The sequence below is a fragment of the Taudactylus pleione genome, unplaced genomic scaffold (assembly GCF_031769625.1).
Source record: "Taudactylus pleione unplaced genomic scaffold, aTauple2 ptg000720l, whole genome shotgun sequence".
In the NCBI taxonomy this organism is placed as follows: Eukaryota; Metazoa; Chordata; class Amphibia; order Anura; family Myobatrachidae; genus Taudactylus; species Taudactylus pleione.
In genome coordinates, this window is record NW_028285122.1 from 1,816,574 (window position 1) to 1,835,877 (window position 19,304).

Below are 19,304 nucleotides of genomic sequence, written 5' to 3' on the forward strand. Positions count from 1 at the left end.
TGCACATCAAGGACATTATTTGGGAAAAATTGGCATAAACAAGTCTGAATAAGCAGGCAGCGTACCCGTGAAACGCGTGACCATTATATGCTATTCTTCTTCCATATGCCTTATGCATTGTTTTTCCTGCCACTTTGGAGGTGTTTGAACCAACAGCAATTAACTTCTAAATACATTCAAAACCATTAATTAAAAGTGTTATTGACTATTTATATTAATAGAACCTATGCCATAAAATGACCTTTCCTATTCCAATGTCACCATGAGAGGTTTGTGAACCCTCTCATTCCTTTAAAAAGGCAGCTACTGTACCACAGCCATTAGATTCACTGTAGCTCAATCAGTGAGAGGGCACATACTGTATCTTTCTCCTCATAGTGTGTACAATCAGAATGACCTGACACAGCATTGATACAAACATCTATTCCCATTGTGTTATTGATATAAAGGCACCTGTATTATAAGTAAATATGTACCTCAGGAGGGGTGCCGTGACTCAGAAACGTCATTGCTATTTGTAAAGGGACAGATATTTAGTTATACTGGTACATTAACAAACACCTTTCTTCCTAATGGCAATAACTCCCTGGTCTGAAAGGAATAGTTGAGTAGAAACTTTATGGATGTGGGTTGGGGGATCTTTGGGCCTGATTCAGACCCAGTTGCAAGCGCTGAGCGCTCACAACCGGGTCGATGGTGGCCCACTGGGCATGCGCACGATGTAGCCGGCTCCGTCGTGCGCATGCGCGAGACGCGGATAGCGACGGGTGCTCCGTCGCTCCGGGTCTTGCAACAAAGGGGGCAAGCTGTCGATGGTGAGTGACAGCTCGCCCCCTTTGGTAGGTGGGCCAGGGGGCATGGCTGGCCAAATGGAAGCGTTCCCGAAGGAATGCCTGCTGTTTGGGGGCGGCCCCACTGACATCACCAGTGATTTCAGTGGGAGAGCTTCCGGCTCTATTAGAGCCGGAAGCTCTCTGGGGCTTGTGGCCATGAGACCCTACCACAAGGGTGTCGTTGCAAGCCCGATGGTCGCGATGGTCTTGACCATCGCGACCCTCATCCTGGCCGCTCGCAATAGCTGTGGGTGGTCACCCACAGCTATGCAAGCGGCCAGGGGGCCGCTCCTTAAAAAAAAAAACACCCTGATTCAGAGCGGGCACTTTGTCAGAGCGTCCGGCTCTGAATCAGGACCTTTGTACAGTGCAATGAGTCTTCTTCTCATATAGTGAATATATCCAAACACATTTCTCCATAGGCAAAACTTACTGGAGTATTATTAATTTCCTATTACATTTATTCTAATGAATTTTACTAAATAAATGGAATTAGAAATTGGGGCCTATATTTGGGAGGTGTGTGATACTGCTAAATTCAGTACATTTTGTAACAGGAAGAAGAGACCAGAACCAATATAAATAAAGTCTATTCTAATTTTAAAAAGTGTAAAAGAAGCTCCTGTTACATGCAAAGAGAGTTGATTATGTTTATTTTATTAAGCCAATCAGTACATCTAATACAGGTAAGGGTACAACCAGGGCTGGTGCTAGACTTCTAGGCACCCTTGGCACATCTTCTGCATGCGTATATATATATATATATATATATATATATATATATATATACATACACACACAATAAATATATATACAGTATATATGTAGATATATATATATATATATATATATATACATATATATATATATATATATATATATAGTATCAGGGGCGTAACTAGAACTTTTTGGGCCCCATAGCAACATTCTTAAGGCCCCCCTAACTTCGCTCTTACACAATGCCCACAGTAGTAGTTCCCCTAAAACACTAAATGCCCACTGTAATGGTGCCCCTTAAGCAATGCCCACTGTAATGGTGCCCCTTACGCAGTGCCCCCAGTAGTAATAATGCCCACTGTAGTAGTGCCCCCAGTAGTAATAATGCCCACTATAGTAGTGCCCCCAGTAGTAATAATGCCCACTGTAGTAGTGCCCCCAGTAGTAATGCTCCCTGCAGTGACCAGTAGTAATGCCCTTTGAAGTGGCCCCAGTAGTAAGGGCCCCTGTAGTGCCCCCAGTTGTAGTGCTCCCAATAGTAAGGCCCCTGTAGTGCCCCCATATGATGCCCTCAGTAGTAAGGCCACTGTAGTTCCCCCATATGATGCACCCAGTAGTAAGGTACCTGTAATGCCCCCTATAGTGCCCCCAATAGTAAGGCCGCTGTAGTGCCCCCATATGATGCCCCCAGTAGTACGGCCATTGTATTGCCCCCATATGATGCCCCCAGTAGAAAGGCCCCTGTAATGCCCCCTGTAGTGCCTCCAGTAGTTAGCCCCCCCCTGCACACACACAAAAAAAACAATACTTACCTTAAACCCCACTCCAGTGCCTGCTGCCGTCCATCCACGTCACCCGCTCCGATTTGGGAGCTAAGCAATAAAAGAGTAATTTTGTACTTTGACAAAACTATGTTGCACTGCCAGTGATCTGCCGGTGGTCAGATGTCATATTTGCAGAAAGATTTGCATTTGGGAGAGACGTGTCCTGGCTCAAATTTAAATTGCAGTGTAAAAATAAAGCTGTCCAGCATTTCTGGGCTATGTGCAAAAGTAGTGAGTATTTACCATGCATGTAAATGGTGGGGGTGATTCTCTGCGTGTTCCAGAGGTGGTTAAAATGCTCTGCATGTTTTAGAGGTGGTTGTGATGCTCTGCATGTTTTAGAGGTGGTTGTGATGCTCTGCATGTTTCGGAGGTGGGGGTTACCCTTCCATATATGGTAAGAGGGCTCACTCTGGGATGTATTTTTGACTTTAAACAACTGTCCATCATTTTCTGCACAAACACATATGACTTTCTATATTATAGCTGTAGGTCCAGCTTAGATATATAATTAGTGGCAATTCCAGCTCCAATTTATATATACATAAAGATGATCTTCCGGCTGAGTCCTCTGATACCAAATATACCGTATATACTACTTGATCCCCTTGCATTAGGAATATTGCCCAAATTGGTTGCAAAGTGATAAATTAGTGTCAATAAAGATTAGGACTCAGAAATCATCTTATCTCAGGTTGAACCATCTGGTGGCAATAAATACTCTGACCTGACAAACTTAGCAGTATTCTGTGTCATCACCCCCACGTGCCACTCCTGATGCCACAACTGGTGCCCTTCCTGATGCCCTTTGCAGAGTGGCTTTCACATCTTAATTCCTAGAGGACATTTTGAAGTCAGTAACCATTTGCACCATTTGAGATGAAACCAGAGAACCTGACGAAAGGAGACACAAGGAGAATATACAAACTCGGACTCCACACAATTAGGGCCATGGTGGGCATCAAACCCATGACCTCGGAGCTGTGAGACAGTAATGCTAACCATGACACCATCCATACTGCCCGTCATTCATTCAGCAACTGTATGTAGAAGATTGCAGCAGCTGCAGGAACAGTTCCATTTCCCATGCCACAAACTGAAGCAAGAGGTAGTGACCAGGTGGAATTGCACCCTTTATATTCTTCAGCGAATGGAGGAACAGCAACAAGCCATAAAAATCTACACAATAAGAAGCTATAACATAGGGAGAGGAGGGTGAATGTACCTTACTCCAGCACACTGTAGAATGTTTTATACAAGCTACTGAATTTTTTCTTTGACGTAGCAACTAATGAAATGTGAAAGACTCATGTTCATAAAAATGAACTACAAATTCTATGAGGAAGAACTTTGCAGCCCAATGCAGCAAAGTACAGAGACTTCTGTTATGGTGGATTCCAGTGTTGACAAATTCGGCAGTAAACTTTCCCTTTATTAGAGGTGATGTTTGTCTATATAAAATAGACCATCCCCAATGCACCCCAAAAATACAGCCCATCATGAAAAGAAGATACAATTGTCTTTGGCCCCTTCCACACACCTTTATGTTAAATATTAAAAACTAGGACATGTGCAGGTTAAATAATCAAGCACTTCAGCGACAGGGACTGCCACTTTTGTAGTGAAGTGCTTGGTTTAATTGGGCCCCCACAAACTAATTTTTTGGAAGGAATACCTCTGATCCCTAATAAGGAGGTTGATGATGAGGGTGTTAAATACATTAAAATGTTGTAAAATAAATTTCATGAACTGCCGCAAATAACGTAACATTGAGTGGGTGCCTAGATGGTTAACGTCAATATCTCTACTAACTTTGGCCTCACAAATGGAGTAGTTGCCTTCATAAACATTATTAGGATTTGGGTAAAAATAATCCCACACAAAGATGTGGCTTTTTGGTCTTTTGACCAGGATTCACAATCACTTTCTTTTTATTACAGTCAAGAACTGCAGCCACTGGTGACTGACTTACACAAACAACATCATCAACATCCTCATCCTCACTGTCAAATAGTAGTACACACATATCCCCCTCATTCTGTTCTACTTCCACACAAGCTTCCATGATTTCTATTATGTCCTCATCACCATCTTTACTTGTTCTGCTCATCACATGTGCAGATGGTGCAGAAATGGTGGAAGGAGGTGAAACAGTACTAGTATCATAATGACTGCTGGCAGCAGCTGCAGCAACAGTATTTGGCTGCTCATCTCTAAACTGAATGTTATTACATTTTTAATTTGCAGATCACTGCATGGCTTATTTATGCATGTGAACAAAGCACACTAGGGTAAAGCACACTAAACAGTGCAAATAATACAATTATTATAATTTTTTTATGTCGCAGCTCTACTTCTGCGTGGACTGGAGCCACAGGGCTTGCCTTATATATGCATATGAACAAAGCACACCAAACAGTACAATAATTTAATTAGTTTTTTGGATGTTGCAGCTCTATTCTTGCATGGACTGGAGCCACAGGTCTTATGGGGTAAATTTACTAAGCTCTGTGTTTGTCCCAGATTGCAATCTCTGGTGTATTGTACCATTTTTGCCAACACAGTATTTACTAAAGGCAAACATGGGTGTGTTTTGATTTAGCCGAAGGCAAATACAATTGAGTTCGTGATTCAAATCGGCCGAAAAAAATAGAGATGAATAAACCATCAACCAAACACAGAAGTACTTTCCATACACATCAGCTATACACAGGAATTTACCAAAAATGTTATTTTTACGAAAGCAGCCGAATTTGTGTGAAACTCGTGTCAAATATAATCTTCTCATGTGTAACCATGTTAGATCGCTCTGCACACAATTATGATGTCTATAAAAGGGGACAAACCAGCTGCATACCGTCTTCTGATTACATCAATGCTGAATTCAGCAGTTTGGCTTTGATGCAGGGTGCTGTGGGATTTCTGATACTTTACCACCAGGCTAAAATGACCCAGGAGCAAGAAACTGAACAAGGTCAGCAGGTTTTGCAGGTTTCGCAGTGGCTGTGCAGCAGACCTTGTTTTCTTAGAGGGTGTTTGAGCCTGAACGCATTAGTCATGAGGTCATAAAGAAGTTCCGGCTCAATCGTGACAACTTACTCCATCTGTATGACCGTGACCTTGGTGTATCATTATACTGTCTGGACAGTATTGGTGGCATTTTGTTGTATTCTCCTTAAAAATATCTGACATTGTGCTCAGTTGCTGTCTTTAACATAATTTATGTTTGCAACCTCGTACACGTGATTATGTATTAGACAGTCAGCATGCAGAGGATTTTGATGTTTCTGGTGACTATATGACATCACAAAGTGGGCAGCAGGTATGGCAGCACCTTATTGAACAACACTTCAGCAGTAAGTACAGTATATGGCTGACACTAAACCCTTTATTTTTAAAACATTTTGCCAATCATTTGTTTACCCATCTGTGAACATTTACAGACACTAACAATGTTATAATTTTGTTCAAGTTGTTTATCAATTTGGTGCTTAACAAATTTTCATTACAGTACATGACTTGCTCCTCGTGGTTTTGTACAGGATCAGATGTGTCGCTGAATTGAGGGGATGGTGAGGTTGGCATCATTGGGGGTATTTTGGCTTCCTCAGGGATGGCTTGCACATTTAAGGTCAATGTTTCCTCCTCATCTGCAGAAACCACCATGGCTACAGGCTGCTGGTCATCTTGGGTCGTCTTGGCTCGTCTTATTTATTATTATTTATTTATTAACAGTTTCTTATATAGCGCAACAAATTCCATCGCGCTTTACAATTTGAATTAACATTATACTGGGTTGTAAAAGACATACATACATAAAATACATTTATAAGGGTAAGAGGGCCCTGCTTGCAAGCTTACAATCTATAGGGAAATAGGTGTTGATACACAAGGATAGGTGCTACATATTGCAAATTGGTCCAGCCCAATTGCAGATGTTCTTTGTGGGCTGTATAATCCAATCACACTGGAAAGTTTTCCTAGGGTTAGGAGGATGTTACATTGAAGACAGAGAAGATGTGATAGGTGTTTACTATAAGAAGAGAGTTAGATAGGGAGCTATAAAAGGTTAGGTGGGCGGTCCTGGAATCTGATAACCTTGTCTGAAGAGGTGAGTTTTCAGAGAACGCTTGAATGTTTGGAAACTAGTGGAAAGTCTTATTGTGCATGGGAGGGCATTCCACAGGGTGGGTGCAGCCCAAAAAATGTCCTGTAACCGTGCATGGGAACAAGTAATGCGCGGGGATGAGAGGCGCAGATCTTGTGCAGAGCGGAGATGTCGAGTTGGAAGATATTTTGAGATAAGTGCTGAGATGTATGTTGGTGTGGTTTGGTTAATAGCTTTATGTGTGAGTGTAAGTATTTTAAATTGAATATGGTAGAAGACCGGCAGCCAATGGAGGGTCTGACAGAGTGGATTAGCAGACACTGAACGTTTGGTGAGAAAGATCAACCTTGCAGCTGCATTCAAAATGGATTGTAGTGGGGAGAGCCTGTTTTTGGGAAGACCAATAAGGAGACTATTGCAATAGTCAATGCGGGAAATTATGAGTGCGTGTATTAGAGTTTTGCAGTGTCTTGCGTAAGATATGGTCGAATTTTGGATATGTTTTTTAGATGTATGTAACAGGATTTAGAGACAGATTGAATGTGGGGAACAAAAGACAGTTCAGAGTCAAGGATGACACCTAGGCAGCGAGCTTGTGAGGTGGGGTTGATTGTCGAGTTGTCAACAGTAATAGAGGTATCAGGTTGGGAATTACTATTGGCCGGTGGAAATATAATTAATTCTGTTTTAGAAATATTAAGTTTGAGGTGGCGAGATGACATCCAAGATGAAATGGCAGAGAGCCATTCAGTGACACGGACCAGCACAGATGGTGACAAATCTGGGGAGGATAGGTAAATTTGAGTATCATCCGCATACAGATGATATTGAAAACCAAAAGAGCTGATTAGTTTGCCAAGAGAGGTGGTATATATTGAGAAAAGCAGAGGACCTAATACTGAACCTTGTGGTACTCCAACTGATAGAGGTAAAGAAGTGGAGGTAGAATCAGAAAAGCGAACAGTGAAAGAGCGATTAGATAGGTAGGATGAGAACCAAGAAAGGGCTGTGTCTTGAAGACCTAGGGATTGTAGTGTTTGTATGAGAAGAGAGTGGTCAACAGTGTCAAAGGCAGCAGAAAGATCTAGAAGCATTAGAAGTGAATAATGGCCTTTAGCCTTGGCAGTGACCAGATCATTTACTGCCTTAGTCAGTGCTGTCTCTGTGGAGTGTTGGGAACAAAAGTCGGACTGAAGTGGGTCCAACAAGTTGTGGGTGTTTAGAAAGTGTGTGAGGCGGGTGTAGACAAGTCTCTCCAGTAGCTTGGAGGGGCATGGGAGCTGGGAGATAGGACAGTAATTTGAGAGAGAGTTAGGGTCAGAATTTTGTGTTTTCAAAATGGGAGGGATCACTGCATGCTTGAACAGTGATGGAAAGATACCAGTAGAGAAAGAGAGATTACAGATTTTAGTTAAGTGTGGAATGAGCACGGGACACAGAGCTTTACTGATTCATGAGGGTATAGGATCAAGAGGAGAGGTAGTAGAGTAGGAGGATGAGAAGAGTGTAGATACTTCATCTTCATTAGTGGGGTCAAATGATGAGAACGTGCCACTGGGTTCAGATAGGGAATTGAACAAGACCCTGGCTGAGGAAGTGCATACCATTTCATTTCAGATATTATCAATCTTGTTCTTGAAATCGGAAGTGAGATCCTGTGCACTGATAGTAGCAGGTGGGTTGGGTGATGGAGGGGTAAGAAGTGATTTAAATGTATTAAAAAGTCGCTTGGGGTTAGAGGCTTGGGCAGAGATAAGAGATTGGAAATATGTTTGTTTGGCATTATCCAGTGCAGTACGATAAGAGTGGTAGATCCTCTTATATGTGAGGAAGTCACTTGGAGTATGAGACATCCGCCACTGACGTTCTACTTTACATGAGAGTTTTTGTAGGTGTCTTGTGAATTTGGAATGTGGAACGTCTTGGGTGTCCTCTTCGGAAACTAAGAAAGAGAATTGGGTATGTTTATTCATTTAAAATACACATATTTATACTGTACATGCTCATACACAGTGCTATTGTCCTCCACAATAAATGGCATTTTTGCATTAATTTTCAGTCATGGGTCTGGCTGCCTAATTTGTGTTAGTTATTTTGGGAAAACATTGGTGTAACACAAAGACCTTTTTTATTTAGGTTTCTAAGTAAAGCAACAAATATTCTTGTTGTTTTTTTAACTACTACAATGCAACATCAACTAGGTACTAGCATGATTTGCACAAATATGTCTGTGTACATGCTAAATAATATTATTTATTTTGTTTAATCACAAATTTTGTGCCAAGCAAATTAGTACAGTCTACACTTTGCTGATACAGTGTGTGTGTTGCAACGCTAACGTGTTTATTATGTGCCAACAGACTCACCCAGCAGAAGTGGAGAATGAGCTGCCTGCTCCTGTGTTTCCTCCATGATGGGGCTTCAGGGCCTGGGATGGTGCAAATATTTGCGGTGGTCAAGGTGCAGCTGGTGCAGAAGGAGGTCCATTTAAAAAGAGTTACATACTTTTTATAATTTAAAAATTCCATATGTTCCCCGACAAAAAAAATACATTGGTCACTAATTACTGTACCTGCTCTCTCACCATCATCAACATGCTGTTGTGTGCGAGTAGGCCCATGGGCAGACTTCTTTTTGGCTGTATTTATTTAAAAAAAAAAAATTGAATGCATGAAAACATGTTTTTTACTGATTTAAAAAACGACTGAAATAAAGCATGTGAAACCAATGACCATTGAGTATTTTGTGTAAAATGTTCTTGATGTACAGTACTATTTTTCCAGATTCAAGTTTTGGACACAATTAGGTGGATACATTGAGTCTGAATATGAGGAACTCAATTATGGACTATATTGATACCGATCTACAGCGATGATTAAAGTGTTTGTTCATTGGTGTGTAAATGTAGATTGCTTCTTTGATTTTAGATGCCCTGACGTAAGCCCTGTATGCCCTTGGGCATCGGCTTTAGTAGATACATAGATGGACTAGTACTGTCATGACTGGTGGCACTGGCAACAGCTCAAGCACTAGTATGTGGTTCATACTCTCCTCTCAACTGATTGTTCTCCATATCAACAAACATGAATGAAGTGGGGTACAGCACACATGTCAATTTATACCAATTTTAAATATTACACTGTGGTATCAATGACCTACAGCGTCACACAATATTTGTATGAATATTACATTGCAGTAGTACTGACCAGCATTGTCATAATACTTGTATGAATAATATTATACTGCGCTACCACTTACAGTGTCACAATACTTGCATGAAATTGGGGTACCACTTACAGTGTCTCAATATGTGTATTAATATTACACTGTGGTTCCACTTACAGTGTCACCATTTTTTTTATGAATATTACACTGCATTTCCACTTACGGTGTCACAGAACTTGAATGAAATTGCCGTACCACTTACAGTGTCACATGACACTATGTGTATAAATATTACACTGCAGTTCCACCTACAGTTTCAAAATATGTGTTTAAATATTACACTGCACTACCACTTACAGAGTCACAATATTTGGTTGAAATTGGGGTACCACTTACAGTGTCACAATACATGTATGAATATTATGCTGTGGTTCCACTTACAATATCACCATATTTTTTATGAATAATACAGTACGCTACCACTTACAGAGCCAGATGTACTAAGCTCTGAAAAGTGATAAAATGGAGAGTGATAAGCTACCAGCCACTTAGCTCCTAACTGTCATGTTACAGGCTATGTTTGAAAAATGACAGTTAGGAGCTGATTGGCTGGTAGCTTCTCACTCTCCATTTTATCACTTTTCAGAGCTTAGTACATCTGGCCCTTTGCATCTGGCCCTTTGCATCACAATATTGAGTTCCACTTACAGTGTCGCAATACATGTATTAATATTACACTCAGGGTCAGACTGGCCCACAGGGGTACAGGGGAAATCCCCAGTGGGCCCCACTGCCTAATGCCCCCCCCCTCCTCTAGGTGTCATGTAACAGACTGTGCACTGACATGTACATTGTTACTCTATTAGAGGGTCAGGTATCTTGTAGAGCAGGACCACTGATAAACATTGGTTCTTGGATTGCTTCTATAGAAGCTGCATCAATATTTGCCTAATGGCTAGCCAAGCAACTGTGATGGCTTCTACATTGCCTCTGGTGGATATCCCCACCCCTTACAATGGCCCCTATCACTGCATTCCCCCGGGGTCTCTTTATGCCCATCTCACTCTGATTACACTGTGCTACCACTTACAGTGTCACAATATTTTTTATGAATATTTCACTGCGGTTTCACTTACAATGTCACAATACGTCTATGAATATTACACTGTGATTCTGCTTAGAGTGTCACAATATGTGTATGAATATTACACTGTGGTTCCACATTACAGTGTCACAATATTTTTCATGAATATTACATTGCGGTTCCACTTACAGTGTCACAATACATATATAAATGTTACACTGCGCAACCACTGACAGTGTCACACAATACGTGTATGAATATTACACTGCACTACCACTTACAGTGTCAAAAAATATGTGTATGAATATTACACTGCACTACCACTTACAGTGTCACACAATATATGTATAAATATTACACTGAGGTCTGACCAACAGCATCACAGTAAAAAAAATATAGTACTGTACACTGGGGTACAGCACAACTTTTTTTATTATATTATTAATATTATTATTACAGCTTTTTTTTTACACTGGGCTACCTTGGACAGACAGACCACCCTAGACCGATAGAGCACCCCAGAAGGATAAAGCAGCCCCTATATGGATGGACAGAGCATCTTTAGACTGACAGAGCACCCCAGGAAGACACAGTAGCCCCTTTGATGGATGGACAGAGCACCACTAGACCAACAGAGCAACCCTAAAGGACACAGCAGCCCCCAAGAGGAGACATCAGCCCCTTTGATGGATTGACAGAGCACCCCTAGACCAACAGAGCACCCCTGAAGGACACAGCAGCCCCTTCAATGGACAGACAAAGCACCCCTAGGACACAGCAGCCCCCAGGAGGACACATCAGCCCCTTTGATGGATTGACATAGCACCCCTAGACCAACAGAGCACCCCTGGAGGACACAGCAGCCCTTGATGGACAGACAGCACATGGACAGAGCATCCCGGGAGGACACACATGTCTGTTCAGTACACTCTCCACAGCTGGAGTGAAAATGGTGCCAATGACCGGTTACCTTTATAGAGTCCAAAACCCGTGAGAATCCAACAGCAGGAGGATGATGTTTTACCACGTTTTGGGATCCGAGTCAGGTGGGAAAACCCAAACAGGGCTCTCATCCTGGCCCGGATTGTGAAGTTCGGACGGGTCCAGTTCTCAGAGAACTGGAACCCCTCAGATCTAGTAACAATAACAACAAGTGCCAGCATGCCTTGTCACAATTATTTATTGTTCAAAATGATTATACTGTGTCTGGCAGTGCTGGATTAGGTTGCGTAAACACACATAATGAAGTATTTTTACAATTACCCTTTACTAGACAATGCATATGAATAAGTGAACATTTTGGCTGTGTTGAAAAAGAAAAAAAACAAAACCACACTTCTTAATATTGTATGTAACAGGCAGGGGCGCCGAGAGGGGGGGGGATTGGGTACAGTTTACCCGGGCCAGGGCTTCCAGAGGGGCCCGGCGGGGGCCTGGGTCTGGCGCCGCCCCCTTCTCACTTTCTCCCTCCCTCCCTCCCTCTGCAGCAGCCCAGCACATGGTGCTGGGCTGCAGCGGGAGATTGCTTGCGGCTGCTAAGTAGCAGCCACAGCAATCTCCTATGCCTGAAGGGGGGAGCGATCACACTGATCGTGCCCCCCACTGGCTTCGCGGCACTGCAAAACACTATTTTTTTAAGGGGGCGTGGCCATGCCTTCTGAAATTAGGCCACGCCCCCTCTTTCCCGGGGTCCCGCGTGGCTCTCTACGCCCCTTGTAACAGGACACTTCCATACATAGCTACAGACACACATGCTTGTTGCTAAAAGGGACTCATCTAAATTATTTGTTTTCTAAATACTGGAACTAAACTTGCTGCTTTAGCACATAGGCCACAAAGCAAGGACATTCTCAGCATTACACTGCAATTTACATACCATTCATACCCTCATAATTCTATTTTTGGTTGCAAATGTTATAACACACACACACACACCACACACCACATACAGCACACACACACCACACACACACACACACACACACACACACACCACACACCATACACCCACACACAGCACACACACCTCTGCTGCAGTCCTGCATGATTTTGGCACAATGCACATCTATTTACATTATCTTACTATATTTACCAAGCAATATTAAGAAAATGGTCATTTACCAGGCTGTCTTGGCGCATTGGTGTCCCGCACATACGGGTGACGGAGACAACTTTGGGTGGGATCAGATCCTTCAGTGACTCCTCATAATCCAGGAAAGGTAATGATATAGGGGAGCCTCCACCTGTCCCAGCTGCTGACTTGGCCTGCACATCACTCTCAGCCTCAGAGGACTGGAGATCCTGGGCTGCCACCTCCTACACCTCACTACCCTCTGCCCCTGACATTATACACTGAGCATAGAGCACTGCAAAATAAAGAGAGACAAACAGACTCCTACATTATCACCACACACAGCACACACACACACCACACCCGCACATCACACACACATACAATACAGACACACACACCACACTCACACACATACACCACAGACACAAACACCACACACACACAAACACACACACACACACACCACAGACACACACACACCACACTCACACACATACACCACAGACACAAACACCACACACACACAAACACACACACACACCACAGACACACACACACCACACTCACACACATACACCACAGACACAAACACCACACACACACACACCACACTCACACACACACACAAACCACACTCACACACATACACCACAGACACACACACACACACCACAGACACACACGCCACACTCACACACATACACACACACACACCACACACACACACCACAGACACACACACCACAGTCACACACACACCACAGACAAACAGACTCCTACACTACCACCACACTCACACACACCACTCACACACAAGCACCACACTCACACACGTATACCACAGACACACACACCACACTCACACACATACACCACAGACACACACACCACAGACACACAAACACACACGACACAGACACACCACACTCACACACATACACCACAGACACACACACCACAGACACACCACAGACAGACTCCTACACTACCACCACACACAGCAACCAGACACACACACCACACTCACACACATACACCACAGACACACACACCACACACACACACCACACACACACCACAGACAAACAGATTCCTAAACTACCACCACACACAGCACCCCCACACAAAAACACCACAGACACAAACACACCACACTCACACACATACACCACAGACACGCACACCACACACACACCACAGACACACCAAAGACACACAAACAATAGCAAGAAACTGAAATTAAAACAAAGACAGAAATATTAGACGGACTTTTAAATAACTGCACAACAAAATAGACAAGACAATATCACACACAATACAGCACTCAGAAATCACAAAATTTACAAAACACCAGCACACCTCCATTAACCACTAACCTCACCCTCTCACTAAAAACACTAGGTTTGGACGGTTTGGGGTGTATTCATAAGGTTCTGGCATGCCACTCCCACATCTGATACTTTCCACAAATCAAAAATGACTTTTGTGTACTCCCGTATTCTTCCTAATGCGGCTGCAATTGGAAAACACGGACCACAACCAAAACACTGAAATTTACAGGGGTGTTAGTAAACTTGCTAGTAACAGACGGTTCACAAATACGATGACACCATCGAAAAACATGATTTCGTGAATCACGGGAGCTTAGTAAATTTCCAGAATTCCAGTATTTAATTTTTTTATTTATTTATTTTTTGATGTTGCAGGTCTATTCAAACTGTGTGGAGTCACAGAGCTTATATGTATGTGAATTTATTTTCTGATGGACACAGCACAGCCTATATACAGCAGAGTACAGTACAGCATACAGCATCGTGCACCCCCTATACACAATGACTAAGCAGCACAGCCACTTGTGAGTCTGGACACAGCACAGCCTATATACAGCAGAGTACAGCAAAGCATACAGCAGCAAGCACTTTGACTAAGAAGCACAGCCACTTGTGAGTCTGGACACAGCACAGCCTATATATAGCAGAGTACAGCACAGCATACAGCATTGTGCACCCCCTATACACAATGACTAAGAAGCACAGCCACTTGTGAGTCTGGACACAGCACAGCCTATACAGCAGAGTAAAGCTCTGAGTCCCGTCCATGGCACCTTATATAGAATCCACAACCCGTGAGAATATGATGCTGCAAGGATGATGTTTTGCCTCGAAGTGGAATCCGAGTCAGGTGGTCTGCCACTCGGATTGACTCAGATTCCTGATGTTTGGGAAGGTTTGGATTCCAAGGATCTCAACTCTAATTATTATTATTATTATTATTATTATTATTATTATTATTATTATCATCATCAATCAATTAAATATATTTTTTTGTCTTTTGCAAGTTTCTGTAAGAGCTAATGATTCCTTGTTATACTCTGGGTTAATTTCTGTATATGTGCAACAAAATTAGAATTGGGCACCTTCAAAAGTTCTAGTAAAGCCCCTGGTCTGTCACAGATTGTATAAGCAGCTATGGTGTAGTTTTGAGATGACACTGTATAGTATTACAGACAACTTCAAAGCACCAGGACAAAGCACGCTGCAATGCAAGGGGTACAGTATGAAATATACATTCATTATGTTTGCATGCAGGGTAAGTACTGGCTGCTTTTGGATGTAGCCCACAATCACTGGACAGCTTTATTTTTATCCTGCAAATTAGATCTCAGTTAGGATACAGACCTCTCAAATCCAACCTTCTCTGTGCATTATACCTCTGCCCCACCTACAGCGCAGCATGGTTCTACCCAGGTGCAGAGTTACTGGCTTTTTTTCCCCCTTGCTCCCAAGTTGGAATTAGCCCCATAATGTTTTTCCATTCTGCGTTTACACTTCTAATCAGTTTATGATTGCTGAAGGCGCAATCTGCGCTCAAATGCAATAAACAAAATCACTGCAAAATAATAAACAGAATACGAATTTCTAGCCCCTAAAAGTATCATGAGGTGTATCCTGGGTCTTTCCTTCTATACATGGGACACTGAAAAAGATCTTAGGAATAATGAACTACACACAAGTGTTTATCTTTCATTTTCTTCTACCTATTTTATTGTCATCAGCCAGAAAATTCCTTTGTTCTCTGAAAAGGTTTTGTCCCTAGAAAATAAATAGAGACAACACATCCACTATGTATTCCCAGATCATTCCCTCGTATCGCTTCTAAATATTATGTGTACAAAGTCAGAGACTTCCAATCTAAGTTACTAAGTGCTGACAGCAGAGGTGATAGGTCACTATCGCCATCTAGTGTATATACTGTATACTTGCTGGTGTGATAATGGCAGGTAAGTACTGTACAAACCATATAATTGTCTATGCAGTAGAGATCTTGAAGACTTTAGCTAAGCCAACTCTATGCAGCGCTCTTCTGAAAGCTTCCTTAAGGTCTTTGTTCCTTAGACTGTAAATCAAAGGATTGATTAATGGCGTAAGAACAGTGTATACAACTGACACCAGACGATCCTGTGAGGAAGTGGAACTTGGGCTTGGACGAAGATATGTAGAAACAAGAGTTCCATAGAAGACGAAGACTACTGTTAGGTGGGACGTACAGGTGGACAAGGCTTTCAGCTTCCCTTTCCGAGACTGGATCCCCATTATAGTGCGAAATATCTCAATGTATGGGACAAATGTTATACTAAGAGCACCAGACCCCATTATAATACCTACAAGAAACATCACTAAGACATTAATAAAGGTATCTGTACATGACAGCAAAAATAACTGGGGGAGATCACAGAAGAAACTGTTGATGATGTTTGGACCACAGAAGGTCAATCTTTGTATGCACATAGTGTGTATTAAGGATGTGAGGAAGCCAACTGTCCATGCAGCAGAAACCATCTGCGCACAGATCTTGGGATGCATTATCTGAACATAGTGCAAGGGTTGGCAGATTGCTATATATCTGTCATAGGACATCACAGCCAGCAGGTAGAGTTCAATGCATATGAAGGAGAAGAAGAAGTAGAACTGAGTGATACAGGAAGGGACTGTGATTGCCCTGGTCTTAGAAAAGAAATCAGAGAGCATCCGTGGAGCAGTGACACAAGAGTAAAAGACATCCAGGCCAGCAAGGTTGCAGAGAAACCCGTACATGGGTGTATGGAGGTGAGGGTCACAGAAGATGAGGAGGACTATCAGGAGATTCCCAGTCATAGATAACAGGTAAATGAGGAGAAACACCAGAAATAGTGGCAGCTGGAGCGTCGAGAGGTCAGATAAACCAAGAAAAAGAAATTCGGACACTTTAGTTTGATTTTCTAATTGCATCTTGTCGTGTATCCCCCCCAGTGACCGTAGGAAGAGACCTCTGTATGGTGAAAAAGGATTCATTGTTAGGAATATATCATTTACATTACTATGTTGTTTAGGACTTGTACTCTCTGTGACTCATACATACATACATACTGTACATACATATATACATACTGTACATACATACATACATACTGTACATACATATATACATACATATATCCAACATACATACAACAGTATAAATATAGATATAGTACAGCATTTCATAGATGGTTTGATTAAATGTTCCCACAAATATACTGTACCTATTAGCAACAGCAAAACCTCGTATCCAGATATTAAAAGTATAATAGACTATTATTGTAAAGAAAGTTATTATTACTAAGTTCATTTAATTGTCGCTTGACCATGCTGACAGCATATATTATATTTTACATGGGCACATTTGATAACTGAGAGAGATTTCCCATTTCTGTAACAATCTCCTATTCCCTGAGGAGATCACTCACACAAAGGATGTATTATTGCTCTCCTGAATACACTTAATGCTCTGGATTACGGGAGGGGTAACACTTATATGTTTGTGTGAACTCTGAGGAAGAGGAAAGAGTAATACAGACAATAATCGTGGAAACGTGAACTGAGTGTTTAGGTTCTAGCGAGTCCTCAAAGATATATCTCACCGACAGCATCACTAGATTACATTTATATGGATTGGTTACCTCTATATATACAGTATATACAGTATATGGATCATACAAATCCTTGCTGGATAAAGTGAGGGGTAAGAATCTGGGTGTCTGAGATAGCTGCATACAACCAGCGGAGGTACTTACCAAAGTACATTCCCTCCGTACATTTCCACCTTGTCACCCTTTTAGTTTTTTCATTTTTAATCTTATATTTATCTTCCTTTTATTTGATCTCAACTATAATTCTCCCCTCAGATGTATTTTTAAGAAAGAAAAACAATCTACGGATGTATATTCTATCGAGTCACATATATAGTCTGCTGTGTGCACAATATCAGACAGTAATCAGACCTTAATAACTAAGCACCTTGCAGCCCAGGAGACCCGTTAATGATCAGCCTTGTTACACAACGTTTTATTCCTCAGAGGACACGAATCTCTGGATTATTCTTTTGTATGAGATGAAACACTGAGATCGCTCTGCTATAAGTTCTAGTCAGCTGCTTCCACTATCTGTTGACTTGTTATGGCTGCTACTTACGTATCCAAATTGCATGAGTGTTATTAAATTCTGTAACACAATTGTATTTAGTTCACTTTTAAGTGAAATTATTTGTTCCTATAGGTTGTAGCTGTAAATAAAGATTTCCTATATCAATTTGCTGCACCTAAATTAAATGTGCACATTCTTTTTAAGTGGATTAATGTAAAATATTAGACCCTAAGCACATATGCAAAACATACTCTATAGATTAGGGGTTCCCATCCACGGTTCTCAAGGCACACTAACAGTTCAGGATTTAAGGATAGCAATACTTTAGCACAGGTGACTTAATTAGTACCTCAGTTATTTTGATTTAACCATCTGTGCTTTAGCATGGATAACACTAAAACTAAGGCCCTGATTCAGACCCGGTCGCTCAGAATCAGGGCTGGGCTTTTTTTTTTTGGTGCGGCCTTTTGGCCGCTCGCATAGCTATGGGTGACCACCCACAGCTAATGCGAGTGGCCAGGATGATGATCGCAATGGTCAAGACCATCGCGACCATCGGGCTTGCAACGAGACCCTTGTGGTAGGGTCCCGTGTACGCAAGCCTCAGAGAGCTTTCGGCTCTTACATCGCTGAAGTTGGAATTGACACAATCAAATTGTTTTAATACACAAACCCAAATCCTGCTACACAGGGAGCAACAAGAACAAAACCATAACTTGCCTGTTGCCATTACAACTTCCACCAGCAGCCACTACACTGACAACATCTGCTCCAACAACTCCATAATGGTTGCATGTGTGGACTTGAGGAGAACAGAGGAGAGAGGTGGACAGGAGTTCAAATCTCTAGGAGGTCTATCTAGCTAGTGTGTGTGTGTGTGTGTGTGTGTGTGTGTGTGTGTGTGTGTGTGTGTGTGTGTGTGTGTGTGTGTGTGTGTGTGTGTGTGTGTGTGTGTGTGTGTGTGTGTGTGTGTGTGTGTGTGTGTGTGTGTGTGTGTGTATTTATAGAAACTTTGGCCGTGACAAATGGCAACCAAGAAAATATGCTTAACACAACTT

The 19,304-nt window shown here is 42.0% G+C and overlaps 2 protein-coding genes across 3 annotated transcripts in view; both read right to left on the minus strand.

Moving 5' to 3' along the window:
• Window positions 1-19,304, minus strand: part of LOC148477384 (uncharacterized) — a 428,950-nt gene that overhangs the window by 362,741 nt on the left and 46,905 nt on the right. The window lies entirely within an intron of this gene.
• LOC148477393 (olfactory receptor 5AR1-like) lies at window positions 16,033-17,073 on the minus strand. The gene has a single exon (XM_088456806.1). The coding sequence runs from the start codon at window positions 17,071-17,073 to the stop codon at window positions 16,114-16,116; it is 960 nt and encodes a 319-aa protein (XP_088312932.1). The 3' UTR covers window positions 16,033-16,113.

Bases quoted from the DNA above. Each gene is read 5' to 3' on its own strand.
- LOC148477393 (XM_088456806.1), bottom strand. From the start codon at position 17,073: ATGCAATTAGAAAATCAAACTAAAGTGTCCGAATTTCTTTTTCTTGGT.